Genomic DNA, 26,125 nt, shown 5'->3' with positions numbered 1-26,125 from the left:
GCTCATTTTTCAAATTAATTTGAGATGGTTAAGTTGAGAAAAACAAAAACCAAATAATAATATTTTTCATGCATGGGTGTTAATTAGTACATACAATATTTGATTATATTAAATCGTACATTTAGTGTGATAACTAAAGTGATCTATATTTAGGTCACGTAGAGGATATTGTTATAAGTTGCTAGTTTTTCTCTAGCTAATTTATGAATTAATTTGTAGGGTTAAAGCTTCCAATAAAATTATTCGATGCTGAATTGATTATATTAGATTGAAGTTAATTTATCAGACATGTATTCTACATCATTTTCATCATCAAAGTTGATTTGCTGAGGTTAAAATTTAGCTTGAAATACAAAAGTAACTTGCTAAGGAGATTAAGGATATTTTGGGACAGGACAAAAGACTAGTGCTATAATCTTGCTAAAATAAAAAAAAATACTACGTACACTAACTTTAGAAAAAAATTATAAAAAATAAAAATAAAAAGGAAATTGAAGATGGCAGTGTCAGTAATAGATCTGTTAAATTGCCAACCGACCAAATTTTTGGGCATAAAAATAACCTGTTTCTCGGATTTGATGTGTTTTCTCATTAATTACAAATGCGAGAACGTACGTGGGTAAACAGTGCACCTTCATATCGTATATTCCAAATTTAAATTTTGAACACGAATGTTAATTTAAAAAAAAAGTTCCTGCAGTACGAAGTCTGGTTTCAGTTGGCGCATATATATTTGATTACGAGACTGTCGCATACATATCCAATTAAAATACCCCCCACCAAGTCAATCTTTACGCGGGCAACAATTTCCACGCACAGCGCGACAAAAATGTACTGGAATCGTCAAATTTTTATGGATGAAAGTTTAACAGTTTCCCGACGTTGCTCAACAAGCAGCCTCATAATCAAAGACCGCTGGCCGATGGCTTCGACTACACACCGTACTTCGTCATATCACAATATTAGTTTTTAAGGCGAAAATAAGATAGACATTAGTGTCACTGCAAGAAATTGATATTTAGCCTGCGATTATCGAGGCAGTGTGTGCTTTGCCTTCCCAAGGGCGATAATGGCCGGAGCATTTGTACTCGCCTCGCCCTTCCCTTTCCTGTGAGTCGTGACAAAATTGAACCCGACCGCCATTTACGTCGGACCAATTAAATTCGCCATCCGGTTCGACTTGACACGCAGACGCATCTCGTGAGGCGCGCGCGTCACGTGATCACCCGAACCGGACGGAACCGATTGAATTGACATCCGACGCGTTGGCTTTCCGGCTTTCCCCGTGCATGGAATGATCGCGACATCAATGATGACTCGGGAGTATTTTTACGGTTTTACCCTTTGGAGATGCCTTTTGTCCTTTCTCTCCCCGCTTTCTGGAATCGGGTCCCATCATTGGAGCATCGACGTTGCCATGATTTGGGTAGGGGCATTTCGGTCATGAAGTGCGAGAGAGGTGTCCATTTCAAATGAAGTCCGACCCTTCGCCTTTCACGGTCGCGGAAAACGAGGCACGCGTTGTGCTTCACGTCTCTGCTGCTTCCGGCGATGCCTTTGTGCCGCAGTCGCCAGTCGCTCCACCTCCGTAACTCCACTTTCGCGAAACCCACTTCCACTCTCGCAGCTTTGTTTAAAGTAGAATAATAAAGAAGAGGGCACGCGTTGATCGGGGAGGAGGTGGGTGGGAAGGGAATGGCTGCGAGGAACCGGAGGTGGTTGCCGCCGCCGATGCCGCCGACGATCCTCAACCTTCCTCAGCTGTCGAGGCGGTCTCGAGCAGTGAATAAGACGAGTCCGCGATTGGAACGCAAGCTCGTGGATCTTCTGGACCGCGATCGTCACGCGCGGACGACGACTCCGCCTCGGCCAGCTGCGACGCCTTCAAGGGAGAGCGGTGGGGACTCGAGCGGAGAGGACAAGTGGCGGTTCCAGGCGGAGATACTTCGTGCGGAATGCAACTTCTTGAGAATGGAGCGGAAGGTCGCGCTGCGGAAGCTTGAGAGGAACCGCGCCAAGATGGAGGACGCATTGAGATCCGCCATGGACACATTGATATTGGTATGCGTTGTCCCATTGATTTTTTTTAGAAAATCGTTCGCGTATTTTAATATCGATCTTTGAGATTGACCACGATAACGACGATATAGAGAAGGAAGAAGATCGATTGCAGCGAGAGCGTAGAGGCGGCATTGGACGCGAGCATCGAGGAGTTGAAAGAAAAAGTAGAGGAGCTCAGATTGGGGAATGGCGGATGCAGCGGTAGAAGCAGGGGAATCTCAAGGGGAGTGCATCCAAGGAGTAGTGGCAGAAGAAACTTCGATCGGCAAGCATCGGTGCTTAGGCGGCGGCTGGAGAAAATGGAAGACGACCCCAACGTGAAGGATATACAAGAGATTTCTGTGCCAGCAGGTCTAGGGAAGAAAATCACAGAGCCAGAACAACTTGAAGCAGAGGAGATTGCTAGTCCTGGCTCGAGTCACAGTGGTCGGTTTCCGGACGAGGTAATAATTGATATTCTCTTGCTTCACAAAAAAAGACCTTTTTTTTCTTCTTCTCCATTTTCAATTACACAAGATGCACTCAATCGTTTGAATAAAGGTGGAGATTTTGCGGAGAAAGATGGAGGGATTGTCCAGGGGAATGCTAGAGAGGATGGAGGAATGCAGCTATTTGCTCTCCGCCAACGATGGTAGTATGATCACCAGCAACAGCAACAAAGGCGAGAAGAGGAACCTCAGACCAATTGGGTGCGCTACTGCAATAGAGAACGGATCTTTAATTCAAATCCAGCAGCCGTCGCCGCCGCCCAATAATCAAGTAAGCACTAAAATTAATCCAAATTAGATGCCTTTCGTAAATGCAATGCATCATCATTAGATAAAAACACTATTGTTCTTGTCTCTCACTTAGTACACAGACATATTAGCAACTTTACACCATTCATCTCTTGTTTCAAAGAACACAATTCTAGGAATGCCCCTTCGTCGTCTGATTCGATCACCATTTGATCTTGATTGTTGATGACTAGTTTAATAAAGAACGAGTATCAACGATTGAGATCAAAATTCCAACGACATCGAATTGCTAAAAGGTCCTGCAAAGGACTTTCAAATGTAGGTTCTATGCATAAATGACATTGACTTCACTTGTAGACGGTCAAGATACATAGGGCATCCCGACGAGCAAGGCATCTAGTAGATAACTTGCCCACGTTCATGTTCATAATTGTCTCCTGGACAAGTACCTAGTGGGTGATTCAGAATTTACAAAGTGACATCTGATTGGGGGTGATAGCTGACTTGACGAATTAAGCTGCAAATAGTTATAAAAAAAAAGGAAACTTGAACCCGCCGTCAAGTTAGAGATATATTAATCTTTAGCTTAGTGGAGCTTCATACAATCCGAGGCAGAAGGGCCAAATGACATATTTAGGAGAAAACTTGTGCTGCCATTAATGCCTAGAGAATGCCAAGTTATTCTACCATTAAATATGTCTAGAGAATGCCAAGTTATTCTTAGAAGTTTCAAGTCATATTGACCTCTTGGAAATTAATTGTTTTTCCTACATTTAGATATTCTTTTTGAACAGTGAACCTACCGGAGTTTCTTTTCCTCCAATGAATTCAGATGTACTTTCAGGATTTGTGATCTTGAAAGTATGATCTAATGCGCCTTTGTTTGTCTTCCTCAAGGTACCTAAGATTAACTGAGCCATTGTAGACGCCCCCTTTTATCCTTTACACATCGAGCTATCTCCTGAAGCGACGCGCTTTAATTTGAACTTTTACGAACCTATGAAATTCCAGAGTAATCGATAAAGGTAGTTGATTCATTTTGCTCTATTTTTTTTTTACAGATATAAATTAAACTGGGGATAGATTCTCTCTGCTTTATCCGATCCAACTCATCTTAAGCTATTGTTTATTTACACCTTAATGGTATATAGATATGCATGAGGTCCTTGCAATTTAAGCTGAAAACAGACTCACATGATAGCCATCGTTTATGATCAGCTGCCATTTGTAGTCTTGTTTGGACCTCTCTACTTTTTGAACCTCGAGGTCAGACGTATGACAACAGGCACATGAGGATTCTGGTTCTTCTACAGAAAAGCGAAACCTACACTTTTAAATTAGTTCTTTAGTAAAGATTACTAATTGAAGTTGTATGACAATGTTTGGTACCTTCAAAAGAGAAGGAAAATTCTGCTTCAGCCATATACGTCTTGCTGTTACGGTGTTACCAGTCTAGTTCTAGGTACTGCAATACTATATCCTGATCACGTGAGCTCCGTTACTGGTTTTAAAGTCAATTAAATGTAAGAGAAATAAACTATGGATTGTGAATTATTTTATTTTATTTTTGGCAAGAATAAATTTACCTTGCCCTAACTGAGTTAAATGATTTGGTCCCAAGTTTTCTTGTACTTCCCTTTGGACCTTTTTTCTTCTTAAAGTTGGTCTTAATGACTCTCTGGGACTGCACCAACCTCCTGTGGACTGAACAACTCGTATCCTTTACCTTACTTGTACACTTTTTATTTAATGAAAAGAAGAGATTTTATTGAGAATTCATTGAAGCATCTATATTGAATAGTTCGAAATGCAGATCTGCTATTACTATCTTGTTTGACTGATAATTCATTGAAGCTCAGACTGTCTACATAGCCAACATAAGATAGTATTTCCTGCTGCTAAATTCCTGTTTGGCAGTTTTAGCAGATGCTGACTTAATTTGGATTCAGTTTCCATGAAGTTTCATTTCAAATATTTGAAATAAACGACTCTTTTTGTTCATGAAAGATGGAAGAAAAGTTGTCAGGTCGATGCATCTTGTGAAGTTACTAGTTTATATTTCCGATAGTTTAAACATTAAAAACATTACAGGGGGAGGAGATGGGGTTGCTTAGCTGCTGTCATTGCAAGGAGTTGGTGGGCCGGATAATGCAGCAGGTGAGGGCAGAGTCTGAGCAGTGGACTGAGATGCAAGAGATGTTGGATCAAGTTAGGGTAGAGATGGAAGAACTCAAATCCACCAGAGACCGTTGGCAGCGACGAGCTATTTCTTCTGAGGTCAATTTCCACTCCCAACACGCACAAGTAAGTGCATCTTGGCAATCTCCGTTAGTTAGATGTTCAATCGAGTAGACATTCCAAAAGTTCAATCTGTTGGGAGTCCCAACATTCAACGTGATTTTGAACCTAATTACAAGATAAATGATCTAAATAACTAAATCGAGAAGTAGAGGCCAAGATACATGACCTACCAAGATCATGTTGTTTTAATGTGAAGAATGATATTTGTATTAATTTCTCTAAACTCATAATGTTGAGATCATATAGTGTGTTAGTTTCTTTGAGTAAAACACACAAACATCAAATACTAGTGAGTGCAATTAGCAAATTGCCGGTTTTAACTTATTGGCATGACTCTTTAGATTTCTACAGTATCAGAAAAACATTCTTCTCTGTTCCAGAAGCTTGAGTGGAAGCAAAAGGCGAGATCTTCAGAGCACAGAGTGATTGAACTGCAGAAACTAGTTAAAGAGCTTCAGAAAGAGCTGCAACCGTTAAGAACCAAGCTCCTCAATGCTCCCCCTTCATCCCCTGTGCATTCAGAGTTCCAGCCAGCTGGAGACCCACTGAGGATGGCTCAAAACCAACAGAATAGATCATTCAACTCATATAAAGAGAAGGAGAAGCATATTCTTGTGTGCCATTTGAATTCACAGAACAGTCTAAGTCAGCGCAGGCCATTACAAGATATCAATAACATTTCTCCCCTTCTCAGACCAAGACGTCGAGTATAAGAAAAATCTCATCCGCATATGACTTTCAGTGCTGGAAAGGATGATGATTTGTCGAGATGTTATTTGCTAATCAGAAGTTGCTTAGCTGAGAATGAGCTAAGCACGCCGGAGCATGTCTAGTTTTCCTCTGAAAGGAAGAAGATGTAAGCTAGCTGTCCTTCTAAAGCTTGTTACTAGGATTGCATAAACTCTGTATTACGTTATTCATAATCATCAAGCTGCAAAAATTCACCATAAGCTAGCTGTCCTAAGGCTGTTTGTGTCTTCAGACGCTTTCCAACCTTTGATGAATCATTAATGTTAATAATCATTTGTTTGGAGCTGTAGTAGAGATGAAGTAGAGATGTTACCAAGGCGGTTCGGAGACCTACTGCCTTCCCTGCTGCAATATTCCTTTCGCTGTCGTCTAAAAATAGCTGATAGAACAGGATAACGACGGTTTGATTACGGAGTCTAAAATGTCGAAGGAACACAGCAGTAATCGGCTGTTTACCTGCGACTTCGAGGAGCGACGCGTCGAAGAGAGCCGCACGGCCATCTCCATGGCAGCAGTAGAGGGCTTGAGGACCAACGCCTGCATGGTTGGATTTGATCATTACTTGTGGATTTAATTGCAGCACGCAGGAAACGTGTCAGATTTGGATAACCTTAATCAGTTTCTTTGGCAGACAAGTTAAAAAGGCATTACTTGTTATACGACACACCTACAAACTTAAGATGCCTCTGGTATTGCAGGCATCTGTCTGTTTTTGTAGAGTAAAATGTGGGAATTAACTTGATATCTGCCCACGAAGAAAACATACGGTCAAATATTTAACGGTACGAATGGTTTACGTGTTCGATCACAACAATATGGTTTACGTATTCGATCACAGAGTGGTCGAGTTCAGTACAGCATATGCCTCTTAATTGTTTAGCCATCTTCCAGATTGGTTGATCGTGAGCTGGTGACTTGGCTGGAAATACCCGACTGAAAATATAGACAAGCACAATGCTCGCCGGCAAAAGCAAAAACTCACCCAAAAGTGCTATTCTTTGGCAAGAAGATCCAATACCAGTAGCTGTGTTAATCCCTTCTCCTTTCTTTTTGGCAAATAGGATTATATACATTCTCAGTAGAATTCAGATAATTTACATGGATAGTCCTATAAATAATAATAAAAGATGACAGTTTGATTTTTCACCAAAATCTCTCGTTTAGTGTGTATGAAAATTTTATTTTCTAGACATAAGCGAAATGAGTAGATGAATAGGCAACAAAGCGTAGAGGACGGTAATCTCCAACTCCAAAGTATCATAATTAAGTGGGTCGACGCCACCGGACTTCCAAGCTTTTTTCGGCTTCTAAAGATCAAAAACTAGTCGACAAACTAAAGTGATAAAGACAAGAGCCCTGGACAGCGACACAGATTCCCATTCCTTCCTGCCATTTCCAAGTTTTTGAAGTATCAGCCGCTCCAACGCACACAAGCTTATTAAGTTTTTGAAGTATCAGCCACTATAGAGTCGGTTCCCTTGCCTACAAAAATGTGCAGTGTGATGCGTCACAGTAATTTGCCACAGGAGATTAGTATTTTACATCGCAACTAATCGTGGAAAAGATTTAACAGCAAGTGGTTTTAAATTCTAGTCATATAGTCAATCACAGGGTGGTGGCGTAGGTATAATTAATCTCATCAGGGAAATTCAATAAAGAGAAGTAAGCAGCAATTGTTAGCTCAGTAGTTTAGCGATTGCGTCTTCTGCTGCTGGTGGTGGATGTTAATGGCGTTGCGCCGCAGTTGCTGCTGATGTTGCTGCTTGAGGTGCGGGGAGATGATGGAGATGAGCCCGCCGAGCGGCGGCCGCATCTTCGCTCGGTACACCATCTCATCGTACGGCCGCCGGTGGAACCTGAGATAGGGGAGGAACAATTCCCTCTCCCTCTCGCCTCGGCTATGCGCCGCGTGAGCCTCTTTCCGGAAGGAGAACAGCGCAACCGGCGACTGCAAGAAGGACGGGCGAGGTGTCCTCGGTTGCTGCTGTGGTGTTGGGGACGGCGGGGGTGGTTTCCGCTGCTTTCTCGGAGAGAATTTGCACGAGGTGGACGGTGTGCTTCGTGGGTCCGGCGCCCAGGAGAAGGCGGCGGCGGAGTGCGGCGCGGAGCGAGCGGCCGGGGAGGCGAACGAGAAGGACCGGGCGTTGAGCGAGGACGCGCCGATGAGGGAAGGGCTTGCGGTGGGCGCCGCGCGCGGAGTGGCCGTGGCGGTGGAGAGGTACCACGGCTTCAGGGAGTCGAGGTGGGAGACGGTGAAGGAGAAGCGCGACGACGTGGAGACGCCGACTCTTGCGGAGGCCTTTGCGGCTGCGTCGGCAGCCGGGTCGAACCGTAGCGACGCCGTCCGCGTCGGGTACGACCCGAACACGGCGTCTTCGAGCGAGTCGTCGAAGTCGAGGGACGAGACCACCACTGTGACCGAAGCCAGTTCCACAAACGGACGGACACCCTGCGTCAACACTTGTCAAAACCATATCAAGTTGCAACAAACACCACAAGAAAAAACACCAACAATACCTTCCAGAGATAGGAGAAGAGGGAAGGAGGATCGACGACGAAAGCCTTGTGAAGACGGCATGGATAGTAGTCGTAGATGATCTTGAGACTGCCCATGAGAAAGTTGAGGAAAGCCGATGCTGACCTGAGGAAGCCTGCATTTTGTTTTCGTAAATTGAAGTGTTGTTGAAGAAAACAGAGGAAATCATGGTGCACAGAATGGAACAACAAGTCCGTACTCATGTCTTCACATAGAATGAAGTCGATTAGAATACGGTAAAGTTAATAGACTGATTAAGGTCAATGCCTGGAGCTTGATGCTGGCTTTGTTCTGGTCGGGAGACAGCTCCCCACCGAACCAGAGCGTAGCAGAGCAGGCAGCCCCAGTAGGCTCTTTTGACTTGCAACATAGCAGAGTAAGCAAGGATACTTTTAGTTAATATCTAATTCTCTTTTCCAAGAAGAGGTTAGTGAGTTATTCGTTGGACAGTATGTATGTTCGTTGAACACTGAGATAAAAGTGATTGTTTAATTACTGGATTTTGAACGTACTGGCATCAAAAAGAATCACGAACTGGTCCACAAATCTTGACATGGATGAGATTGCCACTTCCAACGTGAAGACCAGTAAGCGCACAAATCTGCTGGAAACAAGGCATTAATATATAATAATACACCACAAACAGAGTAGAAAGAAAGAAGATGGAATATGTCTCACAATTTTTGCGAATGAGTTTTCGGATACTCTTGCTTGATGCGGAAAACCTGCAACCAATGGCACCGGATTATGAAAATTGAATCGATCACTAGAATCGCCATTTAAATTAGTGTTCATATGAAGTTAATATCAATACGAGGTGCTTACCACAACTGGCCTGGCTTCGCCGTCGTGACCTGCGACGTAAGCGAAGCCACCGGCCAGTTCCTCAGAGAACTCGTCGGCTATTAAATGATCTGAGTCCAAAAGAAACGTAGTATCGGTTAGCTCAAAACGAAAAGCAGGCACCCGCCCAATGATGCATAAAAAGGAGCGAGCGTTGCTTCAAATGATGGCTCAAGTAACATGTCGCGGCCCGATAAAGAAGTTTCAAAAAGACAACACCGCATTTTAGGACGAATTCAGAAAACAAACAAAAATGATTTCGAAAGAGCAAGAAGCGTTTGTTAGCAAAGAGAAGGAACCAGTTCCGACGCTCTCTCTCCAACAAAGGGCGGCTCTCAGTTGCTTCGCCGCCTTCTTCGCGTTATCTCCCTTGGCTTTCAGGAACCGTTCGACACAGGCATCGTTGCAGAACTTCTCCTGCAACCCAAACAGCATGAATGAGAACACGTACGTGCACTTTTATGTGAATAGATGAAGAAAAATCAGGAGCCAGTGCAGTGAAACCTGCTTCACCGTGAGAGGAGCTTGCTTCTTTAAGATCTTGAGGACGGTCTCAATGCGCTCTCTCTCCTTGCCCTCTTTCTTCTCCATCCCCATCTGCCGAACAGAGAACAGCGGAACAACAGGAACGCGACACCTCTCTCAAGCGCCCATCAGAGGAGGCGACTCGTAAAGCTGCAGCGAAGTGAGAGTCGTCTCGCGGTGGAGAGAGAGACTGCGAGAAGAGTCCGACGGAGGGTATTTATCAAACAGCAGAACTGACGGAGGACGTTACATGACAGCGGGATCACTGACGTCGCCGTTAATCGATCTCAACGGTCGTCTAATAGCGAGAGGAGGATCGGAGGGCGGAGAGCGTTCGGCGGGCGTCGCCGTACGTAATTGGCGGAGGGTCCCACGAGTGGGTCCAAGTGCAAGGTGATCCGCTAGATCACGGACTCGAATGCTATTTAGTTTCCAGCGAAGCATCGTTGGAGTCCACAAGACATTCCCATTTCTTTAATCCGTTTACTCTCTCCTCTTCTCTCGTCGCCGTCTCCTTCCCGTCGTCTCGCCGTGGAAAAACAAGACACGCCCATGCACGTTGTCCGCACACGAGGAAACGCTGAGATTTTATTCACCTCGCACCACCTCCCAAACTGCCAAAGTCAAAACTCGCTCAGAATCTTCAGTTAAAATACTAGAAAAAGTTGGAGGTCGTCCCCAACGCGAAGAAGAAGTCTAGTATAACTATAAGAACGTACAGCTTCATCTACGTTCCCAACGCTTCCCATGCAAAAGAAAAACCAGTCAGTACTTGGACTGTAGCGGACGTTTGGTTCTTTTGTAGGGATCGCGACGACGAGAGATTCTCTCCTCTGTGTATGCGGGGAGGTGTGCTGAGTACTAACTCAAACAAGTATATGCTATACGCGTACGGGGGGATGCGTGTGATCGAGCTTTTGAAATGAAGCTTGTGATGGATGGACCGAATTCTACTGCATCGAAAGTGTGCAAGGAGATTGTAAGCTTTTCCTTTCTTTTTGGGCAAAATTCTCAAGGGTACGTTAATATGATTATCTTATATTTTGAATTACTTGAAGGGTGTAAAACACCTAAATATCTTCCTCTTAAGTTGTTCCTCCCGTAGGCAATGGAGGACATGCCCCTCCTCTGCTCTCCTCCTAGTCAGTTGCAGGTAGATGGCCAATGGCTGCCGACGGCAGATTCTGTCTTAGATTGCTGGAGTCATACCGAACGTTTCACCGATGGATGACAAGCAACAGATTTGAATAGTAAATCTGGACGACAGGGAGGCCATTTCGTTCACCTTTTTTGTCCTACCTCGGAACTAATCATCTTTGTGTGTATATCCGGCCTTGTAGACAGAGAGCGACAACAACCGGGAGGCCGTGTAGCCCTTTTTTTTTTGTTGGCCAGAGGAAGATGTTTTACCCATAGGCCATAGTGCAGTGGCCGGACCTGATGAGGGCATTTTGCCCACGTCGCGGATGAAAACTCATTGCTTGTAGTTGGCCAGGGTGCGACATTGCATTGCTTGTAGGCGTCGATTCCACACCGACGGGCTGATAAAGGAGGAAGAAATTAAAGGGAGTGAAAGAAAATTTCCTTTCCCTTAGTTTTGCATTTTAGTACTGTGTCCAAGACTTAAGAAGTGGGAACCGATCGACGGCGTTGATAATGGCAAACAGTAAGAAAAACTTAAAGAGGAGAGTATTTAGTGTATTTCTTTCAGGTATTAGGATCTTTTAGATAATTAACAGTTTAGAACTTCATAAAAAATATCCAATACCATCATAACCTTAACAATTATTCAAATTTCAAATAGCAGAGAAGATCTGTGTGTGCACGGCCACGTGATTAGGGGATTCATTGTGTTGATGATCGCAACTATTCTTTTTGTGACGAACTCGCTTGACAAGATGGTGGCGGAAAGGAATGGTTAGGAGTAACCCATCCCCAGCATCATCATGGCATGCATTACCACGGGGCTGAACGATTACCCTCATCACCATCATCATCTCCACCGCAAGGACTTTACTGGGATTCACGAATCATTTCGCAGAGGCAGCTGGTGGTGCATGCAGCTTGGCAGGCGATATCATGAACGTGCATGTTTGATGAAATTATTGTATATAGGGAGGAAGGGGCCAGAGCAGAGCAGGAAAGGTAGTGGCTGTCTACTCTGCTCTGCTCCGCGTTACCTCCTCCTCGTCTCATAATACTAACGATGCTGTTGGTTGCGCACACATGGTTGCAGGCCTCGAGGATGATAAAGTTGATGGCAGAGTTGCTACCTTTCACGGAACGCAGACTTCCTGCGCTTTCATGACTTCCAGCATAATAGGCGATGATGCCTTTGACCGTTTTGAGTAAATCTAGCTTTAGCACCAACTAGTTCTTGTCTACATTTGCCTATTTGGTTGTAATTAATGAAGCAACTAATATTAATTGGGATTAACCCATTATCTATGATTGAGAGACACACACGTGGGTCGTTTGTCAGATTAACTTGGTGGTGCAAACTACTGAAGGATCAGTATTGGAGGTTAAACACGATCGAGCCATTAATAATTCAATTTAATCATGATGGTTGAGTGCTAATGGGGACACAATGATATGATAGTTGCTCATAGATATTAATTTAACTCGATCCAGAAGTGTCATCGTGAATCCTCTATCTCTTATTTCCTTTCTTTGTCAAATATAGAGTAAAGATAAATGTTCTTAAAGATGAATTTAATCATTCATCTTCTACAAATTCATTTATTCAACAACAAACGGAAAGCTAATTAATTGATAATACATCTTCATTTGATCAGATATTCAGTCATTATATATAATCAACAATAAGGACTTCAACAAGCTATAATTTAGTCATTATAATCAACAATAAATATGAGTTAGCTACTTCTTATTGTGCTGAGAAGAGAAAGTAATTTGCAATGCTGCAGGTACGATTGTTCACGCAATAGGAAAGTAGAACGCACAGCCGTGGGGATTATATGTATGCATACAATATGCAGTCCACTTACATCAGTAATAGTTAGGCAGTCTTATCGCTTTATGGCTTAGCTAAATAAGTAGGCTTATTTAATTTACAAGTTCTGTCTCATCTCTTGTCTTTAACACCTTGGACACATCCACACGTGATTTGAGAACTCATCTTTTTGTCGTCCTCCATCTCCCAAAGCAAAAGCATGGAACGCATTCATCTGGCATTATTAGGTACCTATATTTGGCTGCATGGTGCACGGTGGAGCAGCCCTGTCTTGCATGTCCTCCCCTGAAGCTACTATAGTATTGTTTTGATTGTTCTATGAAAATTTCATATATTCCTTGGGAAGGATTATATCTAGTGTCTTTCGTAGGAGATCTTGTAAAGCTTCCAGGAATTCATATTTATACATTCTCACAACACTGTCATCCCTCAGTCGAGGTGAGATTTCTGAACATGTACATTTCTAGATTGTAATCACTCGAAGGGGATCGCATATCTAGCGGTTCTCGGAAGGACTCCTATATATTAATTAATTTCTAATTAACTGATCAACTTGCTCGATACGGGGCTTGGACACATTGGAATGCTGGTGATCAGCAAGATGCCAAATTGGCTTTTCAAGGACGATCCATATATGGCTTTAAAAAGTTGCATCTTGATTATGATTTCCCACGAGCAGGTAAGAGGATGACAACTACATTACAAATAGAGGACAAATATGCAGGACAATAAAGGATGTGTGCCATCATCAAATCTAGCAGGGAGAGCACTAGTTTCGTCGATCATTGCCCGCCTGTGGTATGCTTGCATCAGTGGGAATTATTGCACTTGGCTACCACTACGTCTTTCTGAAAGCAGTGAGCCAACTGCTGTTGTGGGTGCCCATCCCATGAAAGAGCTTGAAGGTTTTGCTATTTCGACCTCTATCATTTCTAGTTGGATCAGCTTTCATCATTGTGCAGGAGGCCCCTGTGCTGTGAAAGCTTTCTTTATTATAAAACTTGCAAACTTTTTACAGCATTGCATCTGAATTCACACACATTTTGCAGGTTTTTGGGTCAATAGCCTTTTAATAAGATGTCATCAAGGCTTCTGTCCAGGAATTGACCTTCCAAGCAAGTCATTTCAACCTTTTTTCCATGTGAAGTTTGGCTCCAGATAATTCTTGAAAGCAAAGAGCTTTTCTTGACAGTCACATCAGTGGAGGACAAGCACATTAACTGCAAATTGGCATTATCTCAGCAATCTGAGTCCGGAAGAATTACTTTATTTGTTTGCATGCAGAGCAAGTTCTCACGTCGAAAACTTAATTTTACAGTTGTCTAATTGACCAATTCATCCGTTAAACAGGACAGTCCATTAGTATAAAGTTTTATTGTAGATAGTTTTATTTTATATTTTATAAAAGACTATTTGTAATGTATGGCTCAAATCTATCATTTTAAGATTGTTGACTGTTCTTAATTGATCAACTCATCTGATAATTAATATAAATCTTATCTTAGACTATAGAAATTGTTTTTTTTTCTTACTTTTATGTAAGTTTGGATTACCTTTACTTGATCCCAATTATTTTATGTTTTATAAAAGACTATTTGTAATGTATGGCTCAAATCTATGAGTTTAAAATTACATAATAATAATTTTATAATTATTCTTTTTAGTCATGATTAGCTCCTAGCTCTACATGGTTTATAGTGTGATTCTTCCATTGAAATTTCATCTCTATATCATTTTCCATGAGTTTCTTCCCTGTGCATGCTAATTGCTAACAGATTAATAACACACAATATATAATTAGGTAACCGTTTATAATTATTATTGTAATAATAAATAAATAAATATAATTTTGAAAAATAAAACATGTAGAGATAAGATGAAGGTCTTTTTTAATAAAAAAAGGCATCCTATTCAATGTTGTCCTAAATTCAAAAGATGATCCAATTATAAAATGTCAAATCATTAAGACGCTGCTTTTTAGGCGCAACAATTCAAGTAGGACGTACTATCAATTCAAAATAGTAAGCAGACACTTAGGTGGTGCCCCACCAGCCTCAACTTCCTTCATTTGAATGATGATGATGTGCATGATAGAACATATTACGATAATCTTTTGTCTTATGCTATGTTTACTTGCAAGAGTGGATAGCGGAGGGATGAAACACACTTAGGGAGAAGGAAAAGAGAGGGAAGGTGGATAAAATCTATCCTCATCTTTATCCGTTTACCTGACGAAAGGAAGAAAATAAAATTTATTTTTATGCTCTAAAATACCCACCAAAGCTTCTTCTCCGCGAAGCCATCTTCATCGAAGTCATCCTTGTCTTCGCCGTCCTCATCGCCGGCGAACAGGAGCCGCAGCGGCTCCTTCTCCGCGACGGCGACCGATGGCGCAGCGGCTCCTTCTCCGCGACCCACGGCCCGCCCTCCGGGTCGAACTCCACGCCGCAGACCGGCCTGCCGGCGCGCATGACGGCCGCCGCGCGCCCGCTGCCGCCGCACCGCTGTTCCCACAGCTGCACGGTGCCGTCGTCGGAGTCGGAGGCACCGAGGTCGCCGTGGGCGGAGTAGTCGACGCGGCGGCCGCCGTGCTCGTCGCGCGTAAGTTTGGGAGAAAAAGGTAATTTTTCTTTCCTTTCTCACTTTCCGCCTGATTTGGGAGAGACGGTTTTTGAGGGAAAAAGTATCAGCAGATGTATTCCATTTCTTTCCTCTCGTCAAAATTTATAAAAGTAAACAGAGGATGGATAATTACGGAGGAAAACTTTCCTCAATTTTCCTTTTCGCCCCTCCAAGTAAACACAGCGTTAATATATTTTCTCATATTCTACCTAGCGAGACGGTGAATTATGACTATATTATTTTCCACTCTGGATTTTACGACTACCGATCGCTACTTGTGCTCTTCACGCGCGGTACAGATGACATTTACCATGTGTTTGTTACTTCGTTCTTTATGCAATTGCTTATGTCTAACCTAAATTATAACGGTTGCCAGTTAAAAAGTGGGGGTGAATAATTTAGATTACTTTATCTTAATTTCGTATTCATCATTTGAATATATAATAAAAATTTAGAATAAATTCAACGCCAATAAAATCATATCATATGTTAAGACTATTGATTTTACGTAATCATCGTCTTCTACGACTAATTTTAATAAATACCATTATTAATCCTTTCTTAGATACCTTCTAGAAACGAAGAAATCTAATACAAATTTTTCACAGTAATACAACAATGAAATAAAAAGATAATTACAAATGAAAAGTAAAATAATTTTACAAGATAAGAGGTTCACTATGATCGTTATTAGTAACTTTGGAATGCTTTTTATTGATCTGAAAATACAATAACATTTCATCCTCAAACCTAAAAATCTTTGTACAATAACAAAGATGTTATTAATTTCCATCAATCAGTCAACTAATCTTATCCATCAGTTGATTGATCCATTATAGATTCGAACATTATTTTATCCTGTCAATTTAACGACTCCATCTATCTCTCAATATTAATTGATTGGTCATTACTATCAGTCAATTGTTACTTAATCATTCGAATACTATAATCGAATCAATGTATTTTTATTCGGTTCTTAATTGACATCAGTCGACTGATGTTATCAATTGAGTTTTTCAATCGATTTCAGAAGTTTTTATTTGTAGTTACAATAATATGATCAATCGATTGATCAAACTTATCAATTAAGTTTTTCAATCAATTTTTAAAACTTTTATAATCCATCAGAAAATTTGATTTTTGAAACTTTTGTAATCCATCAGTTGACTAAATACTAACAATTTACGATAACAAATTATTAATCATGATCACTATTCATCATCACTATAGCAATACTATAAATAGTAACGTAGCAATACTGCAATAAATGTATTTTTGAGATTTTACAATTATTAGTAGATTGATATACTCTATCAATCAATCGGTTAATATTCATCCTTCAACATTATCAAAATTGAATTCTTATTTTATCTAATATTCAATTAACCTCAATCTATTAAGATTTTTTTGTCGATATTTGATCAATCTTGACCATGTTGAGACTTCCATCGTCTAATATCTAATCAATCTTGACATACTGAGACTCCTCATTGTTTAACATTCAGTCAAGCTTAACCTGTTGGAATTTCACATCTCATATCAACTTCTTGTTAGACTTCCGACCATTAAGTGTCCGATCACTCATGATCCACTTGGACTTCCCACTTATAAATTTTCTATCGAATTTTCGATCGTCAAATATTTGATCAACTGTAATCCACTTGAACTTTCTATCTCATATCAACTTATATATTAGACTTCTGCCACTAAATGTCCAATTATATTCACTTAGATTTTCTATCTTGTACCAATTAACATATTAATCATATTATAATTCAACTCAAATCAACTCGACTCGAGCTCGATCAATTTAAGACTAAAAATCCATTGCACTAATACTAACGGTGTTACTTTTTATATCCAGCAGGAATTACTTATATTTATTTATTTTAATCAAAATCAGCAGTGTATCCCAATCTAAAATAACTGTTCATTTTATAAAAAATGTTAAACTGCAATTTTCACCGAGTAGTCAGAAGAATATGAATTTTTTCCGCGAGAGATATCTTGGCCTTGGTCGATGATGCAAACGTGACAACTGCTTGCATAACTTATTTTCGTTAATGTAACAATTGTCCAATTATATGATTGTTCCATTATGTAAGTAAATCGTAAGAGATTATGAATTTAGAATTGGAAATTATCTTTTAACTTAATATAATTATCATTTATAAATCTCGTCGAGTATATATTTTTCTAATTATTTACAATATTTGGTGCAGGTAAAATACTGGTAATTCAGAATGGTAGTGCATCAAACTCTGAAAAATACAATTTTTTTTAACTTTGTAATTTTTGGTTGATTCAAATTTTATATGTTTTTAAAAATAATTCAAGTGTCTAGGCCAATTAATTTTAGAGACTGAGAGCTTTGTATTCGTCTTATTTGAAATTTAATTTTAATTCTTTTATTATTTTTCTAAATACTTTGTCAATTTTTATAATTTTTTAGTGGTATATATTATTGGTATACTTGTATCAAAATAATCTACTTGTATCAAAATCTAAAAAATTAGTCGTTCATTCTTGTCAAACAAAGGGAGAAAAAAAATTGGAATGATTCATCTATTTCTTCAATCCTCTTTTCTTCAAAAAAAAAAAAAATAATAATCCCAGTTAATCGCATTGACTAAATCTATGAGGGTGAATGACTCATTGGCCATCAGGATAAATTCACGCAGCGGTTGCCCAGTATCCTTTGATTGCTATCCCCATTTGAAGGAAAATTCCTGCAAATACGCCGTAGCTGGGGATCGAACCGTGAATACCTGGGTGACAACCTAGATATCCTACCGCAGCACTATAGCCCCGGGGTCTCAATCCTCTTTTCTTCGATCGACCTTGAGGATGACCTCCTCTTCATCCTTGACAGATATTCATTACCAATTTAATTATGTAAAAACATGTATATAAATATAAGGCTCAATTGGCCAAATGTAAACAACATGGATCAATCTATAATTTACAATCCCCCTTTCTTACCGATCTAATAGCAATCAAAACTAGGTGTTATGGCCCGTGAGAATCAGAGGAGATACACAACACGTTAATTTTATAATCATTTGGTATCCGCCTCTTAAAGCGACTAATCTAAGATATAGTTCTAGTGATCTACCTACACTTTCTCATTCTTGTATATCTTCTAGAAGAGGAGAAACCTCTTACAACAAATCTTACAATAATACAACAACAAAATAATATGCAAAAATAAATGAAATCGAAAATGACTTTACAATTAAGGGCTTACTTTTTTGATGCTTTCTTGTCGTTTGGAATTATTTCTTGTTGGTTCGGAAAGGTAGTAACACTTTGCTCTAAAATCGTCAAGATCCAACCCCTCACCTCAAAACTTTCTTTTACAGGATTACTATTTGGGTTGATTTCTGTTTACCAGTCAACTGATCTTATCCATCAATCAACTACCCCGTCGAATTCTATCGTTTAAATCTACAAAAATAACTTTTTCTTGATTTATTTAACTACCATCAGTTGACTATTAACCTCTACAGTCGATTGATCACGAACAAGCGAATCGACCTAGCTTTTGTTGAACACCTGATCGATATCAATTGAATGAGATCAAACATCAATCAATTGGTGAAATTAGTCGAGTCAAACAGCTAAATCGATTAGCTTCTATTCGATTTCTAAAGCTATTAGTCTACTGATATCGTAGCAAATTATCATCCATGTCCACTGTAGTAGATCGCTATTCATGATTACTACAGTAAATCACTGTAGTAGCAGTATAGCAATATTGTAACAACCGTATTTTTTTAAAATTTTGAGATTTCTACATCCATTAGTCAATCAATACACTCTATTAATCTATTAATATTCCTGTTTCAGGTTTACCAAAGTTGAATTCATATCTTGTTTGATATTCAATTAACCTGTTAACCTACCAAAACTTCTTTTGCTCGACCGATCAATTTTGACCTATCAAAATTTTATCATTAACTAGCATCTGATTACCCTTCACCTGTCAGGACTTTATCCATATGCCGAGTGTCCAATCTTTTATGATCCACTCTGGATTTCACTTCTCGTGCCAACTTCCCTATTGGATTTTCGATCATCAATTGTTAGGTCAATCGTGACCCGCTTGGACTTTCTATCTCATATCTAGTGTTCAGTCTTTCTAACCCACCTAGACTTTCTTTTGTATGTCAAACGTTCGATCAATTGTGATCTACTTGGACTTCTCTACCGTCAAATATCCCATCAATATTATTATACTGACATCTAACTAATATATTGATTAAATATCAAATTTTCAACTCAAATCAACTATAACTTGGTCAACTTGATCAATATTGACTAGGAGTCAATTACACCAACACTAAATTCAGGACAGCACTACATTTTGATACAACATTGCATTGTACTGGATTTGGCTTGAGCCAAACTCATAGTAGTCCTTGCCCAACATTGCATAAGACACAAGGACCACATAAGCATGCGGCCATGGCTAGATCAATGCATGAACCAACGCATTGCAATTGGTCATAAACTTATTAAAATGCCATCAAAAACTTAAAATTTCATACGAATATCCCTTTCATCACCTCACACCTTATCATCCAAAGTTTTTCTTGGTGGAAATTAAATGGGTTTCGAGGGCGTCGCCCAAAGCTATTTTGTTCTTTCGGTTTTTTTATTCGAAACTCCGAAGCAACATTAGACAAATGTACATGAAAATAATGTTTGTTGATATGACAAAGTTACTTAACTCACTCTTCGTTCAATACCATTCAGTCATAAATCAAAGCACGAGCCCTGTTGAAAACTACAACAGCTTACCGCATGCTCCTATATGTACGTCATTAACTAATTAATTCTCATCAAGTTAATATTAAACACTCATCAATACTCATCATTACAAATGAGTTGAAGATAATGGAGGAGAAATTGAAGAATGAACAATTAGCCAACCCAGCCGTGTTAAAGATTAATTAGAATTATTGTCCTTTCGATCCAGACACTTCAATCAGCACTGGCTCCCTAGCTTACCTATTAATTAATTTAACAGAAGAAATACAATAATTAATCAATAACAAAAATTGAGCATAATTAATTAATCGTTAACAGATGTCCAGTCAGAATAGTTATAATGATTAATTCCTAAATCTATTATTAACTTTTGTTTTTAATAAACACATCATGCATTTTAATCTTTACAGCTTATACCTGATACCTTTCAACGAATTGAATATGCTGTACCATATACTAATTTTAGAAAAGAAAGAAACTTTGGTAGTAATTTTAACAAGAATTAAATTGGAGTATAAATTTATTATTTAAGAAATTTAATGAGATGTTAACATGCCATTATGATGCCATGTGAAAATAAATCTATGAATAATTAGCAAAGATTTTGGTCCTAAAATGTTGTGATGGATTTATTATACGATTGAACGTATCTGACATATTTAATTTGTTACAGATGTCTTTTAATGCTAAAATTATTATAGATTAGTATTTATTTATTTGATCTGTGGATTTCATAATTAATCGAGATTATAAAAATGGAGATACGAGTTATAAAAATATACCTTGATTAGATAATCCTATCTTAATTGGCTCTTATGGTAGTGTGCCAAATTGCGGCATGTCGACGCTCCATGCCGGCCACGGATTTCCACCCCAAATTCCACCGTTGTTGCCGTCGCCGTCGTGGCCCGATGTGGCGGCTGCGGTGGTAGCAGGCATGGCCATGGCATAATTGGAAGGCTCCACGAGCCACGCCGCAGTGCCGGCACTGCCACCGACCTTGGCGGTAGTTGAACTGCTCCCCAGCTCCAAAATCTCGTCGTCGACAGATGACATCGCGCCCAACGGCGGAGTCGAAAGCGCCGACGACGACGTCGCGTCCTTGAAAAACATGGCGAGCCTCTGCCTCTGCAGCCTCCAATGAAGATCTTGGTTAATGGAACTCAACGACTCGATCGACGAGGCGATGCTGCTGCTCGCAATCCCATGGCCGCCGGCGACAAAGCGAGAAGAGGTAGAAGAAGAGAAACCTCCTTCGTCGCCGTAGACGCAGACGGAAGAGGAGGTTGGGAAATTGCTAAATCCCAAAACAGGAGCGCCGGGCTGCGAGTTGACCGGCGGCCTGGAGAAGGGCAGGGAGGCGGTGAAATCGAGGCCGCCGGAGGCTCCACAGGGGTAGTGCCGCTGGGACGCCAACGCAGTGGAGGCAGAGGACCTGGACGAGCGCTTGTTCTTGCGGCAGCCGCCTCCAACGGGGACGTTGCGGAGAGCGCCGCCCTTGGTCCAGTAGCGGCGGCAGGTCTTGCAGTAGTGGCGCGGCTGGGAGAGGCTGTAGTTGTTATAGTAGCAGAACTTGGTGTTGGGGGAGTCGCAGCGGGGGCACTTGAGACCCTGCTCCGGCGGCACGGCGCCGCCTCCGGTGGGGTTAGACAACTCGTCGGTCATCACCGGTACCGATCGTGCTATTGGATAATCAAGTAGTGATGAAAATTGAGCAGTGGATGGAGAAGCGTGGAACCAGCTAGTCAATATATATGGTGTTGGATTTCCTGCGGCGGAGGGAAGGAGAGCAGGTTCATGGCACGCTGCTCATAGGTTTCATGCACGGGATGGAGATTGACAGGTAACTAAAGAGACGTTGGATTGAAGCCTGTGATCGTCATCAAGTGGTGGAAGAACCAGTTGAAGGGCATGTACATGTATTTGTGTTGCTGTGTTTTGATTGAGGTGGTGCAATATTATTTATATATATAATGGAAGGGAATATGTATGGTTGCACAGAAAAGTGCAAGAAGGTACCAGTAAGTAGGGAAAAGATTCAGAGAGAGAGAGAGAGAGAGATGGATAGCCACAATTCCTGATTCCAACTGACACAAGAGCTCTATATGCATGTAGCCTACTGACTATATATATGTATAAATATATGCGATGAATTCATTGCTCTGCTACGTACGCACGTACGTACATCTGCTACTTAATTTGTGGGCTCGTGCTATCAAGTTAGGCACCACCAAGTAACTGGAACATTTTTAGGAGCATTAGATAATGAAAAACATGTATCAATTCCTCTCTTAGTCGTACGTGTTCGATCTGCTCCACTGTAATATATATATATATATATATATATATATATATATATATATATATATATCCAGCAACACTAATCAACGCAAGAGTTCGGCTAAACAAGCCTTTAAAGGGCCATGGCTAGTATAACTGCAGGCAGTAACTCCAATATGCTACAATGCGGCAGGCTACGAGTGTACTATGCAGTAATCATGAACCAGCAGATGGACAAATCTTAATTGGCTTGGCACCTCCAATTATATGTTGGTAGATCAGAACTCGATCATCGAGTAGTCACTAACTAATCAATGCGCTTGTTCTCAGCTTATGCATGCAAACGATCGTCTGTACGTCTGGAATGCTCAGCCTCAGCGTACGGCTTTTCTGCGTCTCTGATCCAGAACTGTCACTGTGATATATATATATACACACACATATCCATCTACTACTGTATCATCTCTTCGATCGATGCACGGCACCAATTCATTGAAACTGCAAATGCTGTTCATCACGTAGATCTGCTTGCATATACGACATATAGTTAATTGTTATTGAGGCCTCCGTGATCAGTACTGGTCACAGCTGGTGCATCTGCATTACTGCGTGCGATGGAGGGGGAGGTGTAGGCGAGGGTGAGGTTGGGGAAAGCAGAGACGACAAAGGAAGTCTAGCCCGTGAACAAGCTCGCTGGATCAGCGACCGGAACCCCGTGATCCATGAACTTATTAATTAATATACATCGTCCATATACATATATATCTATATATATACCTTAATTCTTCCTTGTGTGTATATGTGTGTGTGATTGTGATTGTGATTGTTGGTCCAACAACCTCAGCTACGTACGCAGTCACCTGCTGTGTCTCGTGCCTTCGATCTCCCTTCAGCCACCATGTCCACTGCTTCCCCTGATCAAATCCGTTGTTGTCACGCTTCTCGCTAGCGATGCCAGGTATTGCTCAAAAAGAACCTTCCGCATTCATTTAAGCCTGTGACTGTGAAGAAGAACCAATTTCAGACTGGAATTATTTTGAATTAATTAGCGATGTTTGTTTTTTTTACTTTGGTGTGTAAAATAATTAACTTGGAATTATTTGGTCAAGGCATCCACATCACTGGAGACGGAAAGCAATAGAAATATAGAATCAATGTATCATTTACCGTCGGTCAATGTATTTATATGTGTATTTATTGCTTAATCTTGTAGATGAATGAATATGGTAATTAATCAAGTAAATAATTTTTGGCCCCTTCCTGGAAGTTCACACTTCGAAATTAATAGAGCTATATGTCCTTTTGAATAAAAAGGAACAAAAGTTAAAAGAGGGCTCTATTTTGTTTTCAAATCATCCGGGCATCTCAGTTTTATTTTTTATTTTTGATAATAAAAACCCCTATTTTGATTTTTGAAATCTCCCATTCCACCAATAATTATTCAACTGTCCTATAATATTATTTTTATTATTATCTTTCATTTAAATCTTTTATCTAAATCTTAAATTGATCAAAACGTTATAACAATTAAGAAATTGAAGCTTCTACAATTATAGCAGTTATATATGTTATGGTAGCTATTATTTTGTAGTTATTACAATGCATACTTAACATGTTAAAAAATATTCAAATTATAACAATCAATTCAATCAATTCAGAATTTATGTGAGAGATAATAATAAAAATAGTGCTAGAAGACAATTAAGTAACTATATATGGATTACTAATGAGGTGAAATGTTATTTGATAAAAATTACTATAAAATGTCTTGATGATTTAGAAAAAAATAAAATGTCTTTTGATTTTTTCCCAATAAAAATGATTTAATACCTATTAATCTTGAGAACCAAAGGTCCTTTATGGAAATCTTGCTAAATTGATGTGGACTTTTTTTTATGATGCATTATCCTAAAAAGTAAAAATATAATAAAAATGAAAATAATTAATTTAGAGTATGTAATTGATAAATAATAGAACAAAAGCATTTATTTTTTTAATAGAATAAAAGCATTCAGTTCACAATTTCACACACACACACAAAATGCCAATCATAAAATGTAAAATACATAATACAAAAAGTATAATCCATCATAGTTACTAATTAGGAAGATGAATATAATCAATATTTGAAGTGTTTATGGCTAGTAAAATAAATATTTAATAAAACCATATTAAAAACTTAGTTTAGTGTTTCAAAATCACAAAACTATTCTTCTCTAGTGGACAAAAATATCACAAGTCCAAAATTTCTTGATCATCAAATGAAATAAGATTTATTTTTTTTTTTCAATTTAACCAAGTAGATGACCCATCTAACCATCTATACGATTAGGATGATACATTAGTATTTAGCGGTTGGTGTTATAACAAAGAAAAGCAGGGTGTTCTTTGGAAAAGGAAGCCAAAGAGCAGACGACAAAATTTATGTTTGTATCTTCATATGTGATCTGATAGTGCAACAACTAAGGAAGATGCATAACAATGTTAGAATTCCTGAAATCTAGTTCAATTATATGGAAATGTAAAAAATAGAAAAACTCATAGGATCAAAACATAACTAGTTCACAAAAGTTCAAAAATAGATTTATGGAACATTTGAATTTGAATTTCCAAATTATCTACAACGATTTTTAATTACTCCTTGGTTTATCAGGAGTATATGCCAAGATGCATGATAACATTTGCAAGCAAGCAAATGCTTATTATTCGAATGTCAAATAACTCAGTAGCACATAGACAATATCATCAAGATTGTAGTAGTACACATTTACTAAATTGAACAACAACAAATTAAAGTATTAATTACTCGCAAAAAAATAAGCAGAAATGTAGCAATCAAAATTAGGGGTGGGAAAAAATATCGAATTTTCGATATACCGCAGATACCATACTGATATTTATCGTCCATATCGAAAATTTCGGTACGGTATAATACCGTACCGAATTTTTCGGTATCGGTATCGGTATGAAATTATTATTTTTTGATATTTCGGTATATTAACATTTTCGGTATAATACCATACCGAAATTATCAGTATACCAAAATTTTCAGTATTTTCGGTGTAATATACCGAAAATTCGGTATATTCGGTATACCGAATTTTTGGTATGGTAACGGTATAGATTTTTTTATACCGAAATTTTTGATACGGTATACGGTATCGTATGCAAAATTCAGTATACCGTACCGACCCAACCCTAATCAAAATAACGAAGCAAAGCCAATGTTGTTTCTAAAACATGAGGAATAGTAAAGAAGTTTTGACTACAAAATAAAAATATGCATCATTCATCAATGATATATCAAATATTTTGTCGCTATTTTTATGATTTCTTGTAGTGACACCAATCTACTAGATTTGATAAGGAGTATATATACCTCCCCATGGCATGGTGTGGTGGTAAGTGGCATCAAATTTAATTTCTACCCTCAAAACAATTGTAAAAGGAAAACTACTTTGATGCTGACAAATTTTACACAGTGATTTTTTATAATATTAAGGATGTGTTTGGTTCAAGTTATGATATATAACCTTGGTTATGTGATTACCAGGTAATCACATAACCAAGGTTATGAGACATAAAACATAACCTAATATTGTTTGGTTTACTTTATTTATTTGGAGGGAATAAAACATAACCAGTTTTATATTTATTATATTACTCTTCATTCAGTTATATTTTAATATAATTTATTAAATTAATAAGTATAATTTGTTA

The 26,125-nt window shown here is 39.3% G+C and overlaps 3 protein-coding genes across 3 annotated transcripts; 1 reads left to right on the top strand and 2 right to left on the bottom strand.

Moving 5' to 3' along the window:
* The first annotated feature begins 1,695 nt into the window (after nt 1–1,695).
* Nucleotides 1,696–5,812, top strand: LOC141814401 (uncharacterized). The gene is made up of 5 exons (XM_074702364.1): nt 1,696–2,061; nt 2,151–2,504; nt 2,602–2,820; nt 4,890–5,102; nt 5,480–5,812. The coding sequence occupies exons 1-5, from the start codon at nt 1,696–1,698 to the stop codon at nt 5,810–5,812; spliced, it is 1,485 nt and encodes a 494-aa protein (XP_074558465.1).
* Nucleotides 5,813–7,530: 1,718 nt separating this feature from the next.
* On the bottom strand, nt 7,531–9,881 carry LOC141811970 (uncharacterized). Its single transcript, XM_074700054.1, has 7 exons — nt 9,733–9,881; nt 9,528–9,645; nt 9,211–9,299; nt 9,064–9,110; nt 8,898–8,986; nt 8,367–8,500; nt 7,531–8,298 (listed from the first exon to the last, which is right to left on the bottom strand). Exons 1-7 carry the CDS (start codon nt 9,823–9,825, stop codon nt 7,531–7,533), a joined length of 1,338 nt encoding a protein of 445 aa, XP_074556155.1. The 5' UTR covers nt 9,826–9,881.
* Nucleotides 9,882–20,290: 10,409 nt separating this feature from the next.
* LOC141838392 (dof zinc finger protein DOF5.7-like) lies at nt 20,291–21,790 on the bottom strand. The gene is made up of 2 exons (XM_074725883.1): nt 20,908–21,790; nt 20,291–20,365 (listed from the first exon to the last, which is right to left on the bottom strand). Exon 1 carries the CDS (start codon nt 21,788–21,790, stop codon nt 20,939–20,941), a length of 852 nt encoding a protein of 283 aa, XP_074581984.1. The 3' UTR covers nt 20,291–20,365; nt 20,908–20,938.
* Between the last annotated feature and the right edge of the window lie 4,335 nt (nt 21,791–26,125).

Source organism: Curcuma longa, chromosome 1, assembly GCF_044706935.1.
Source record: "Curcuma longa cultivar G26 ecotype Majalengka, Jawa Barat chromosome 1, ITB_CL_G26_1.1, whole genome shotgun sequence".
Taxonomy (NCBI): domain Eukaryota; kingdom Viridiplantae; phylum Streptophyta; class Magnoliopsida; order Zingiberales; family Zingiberaceae; genus Curcuma; species Curcuma longa.
This window is presented reverse-complemented; position numbering and strand designations above follow the sequence as displayed.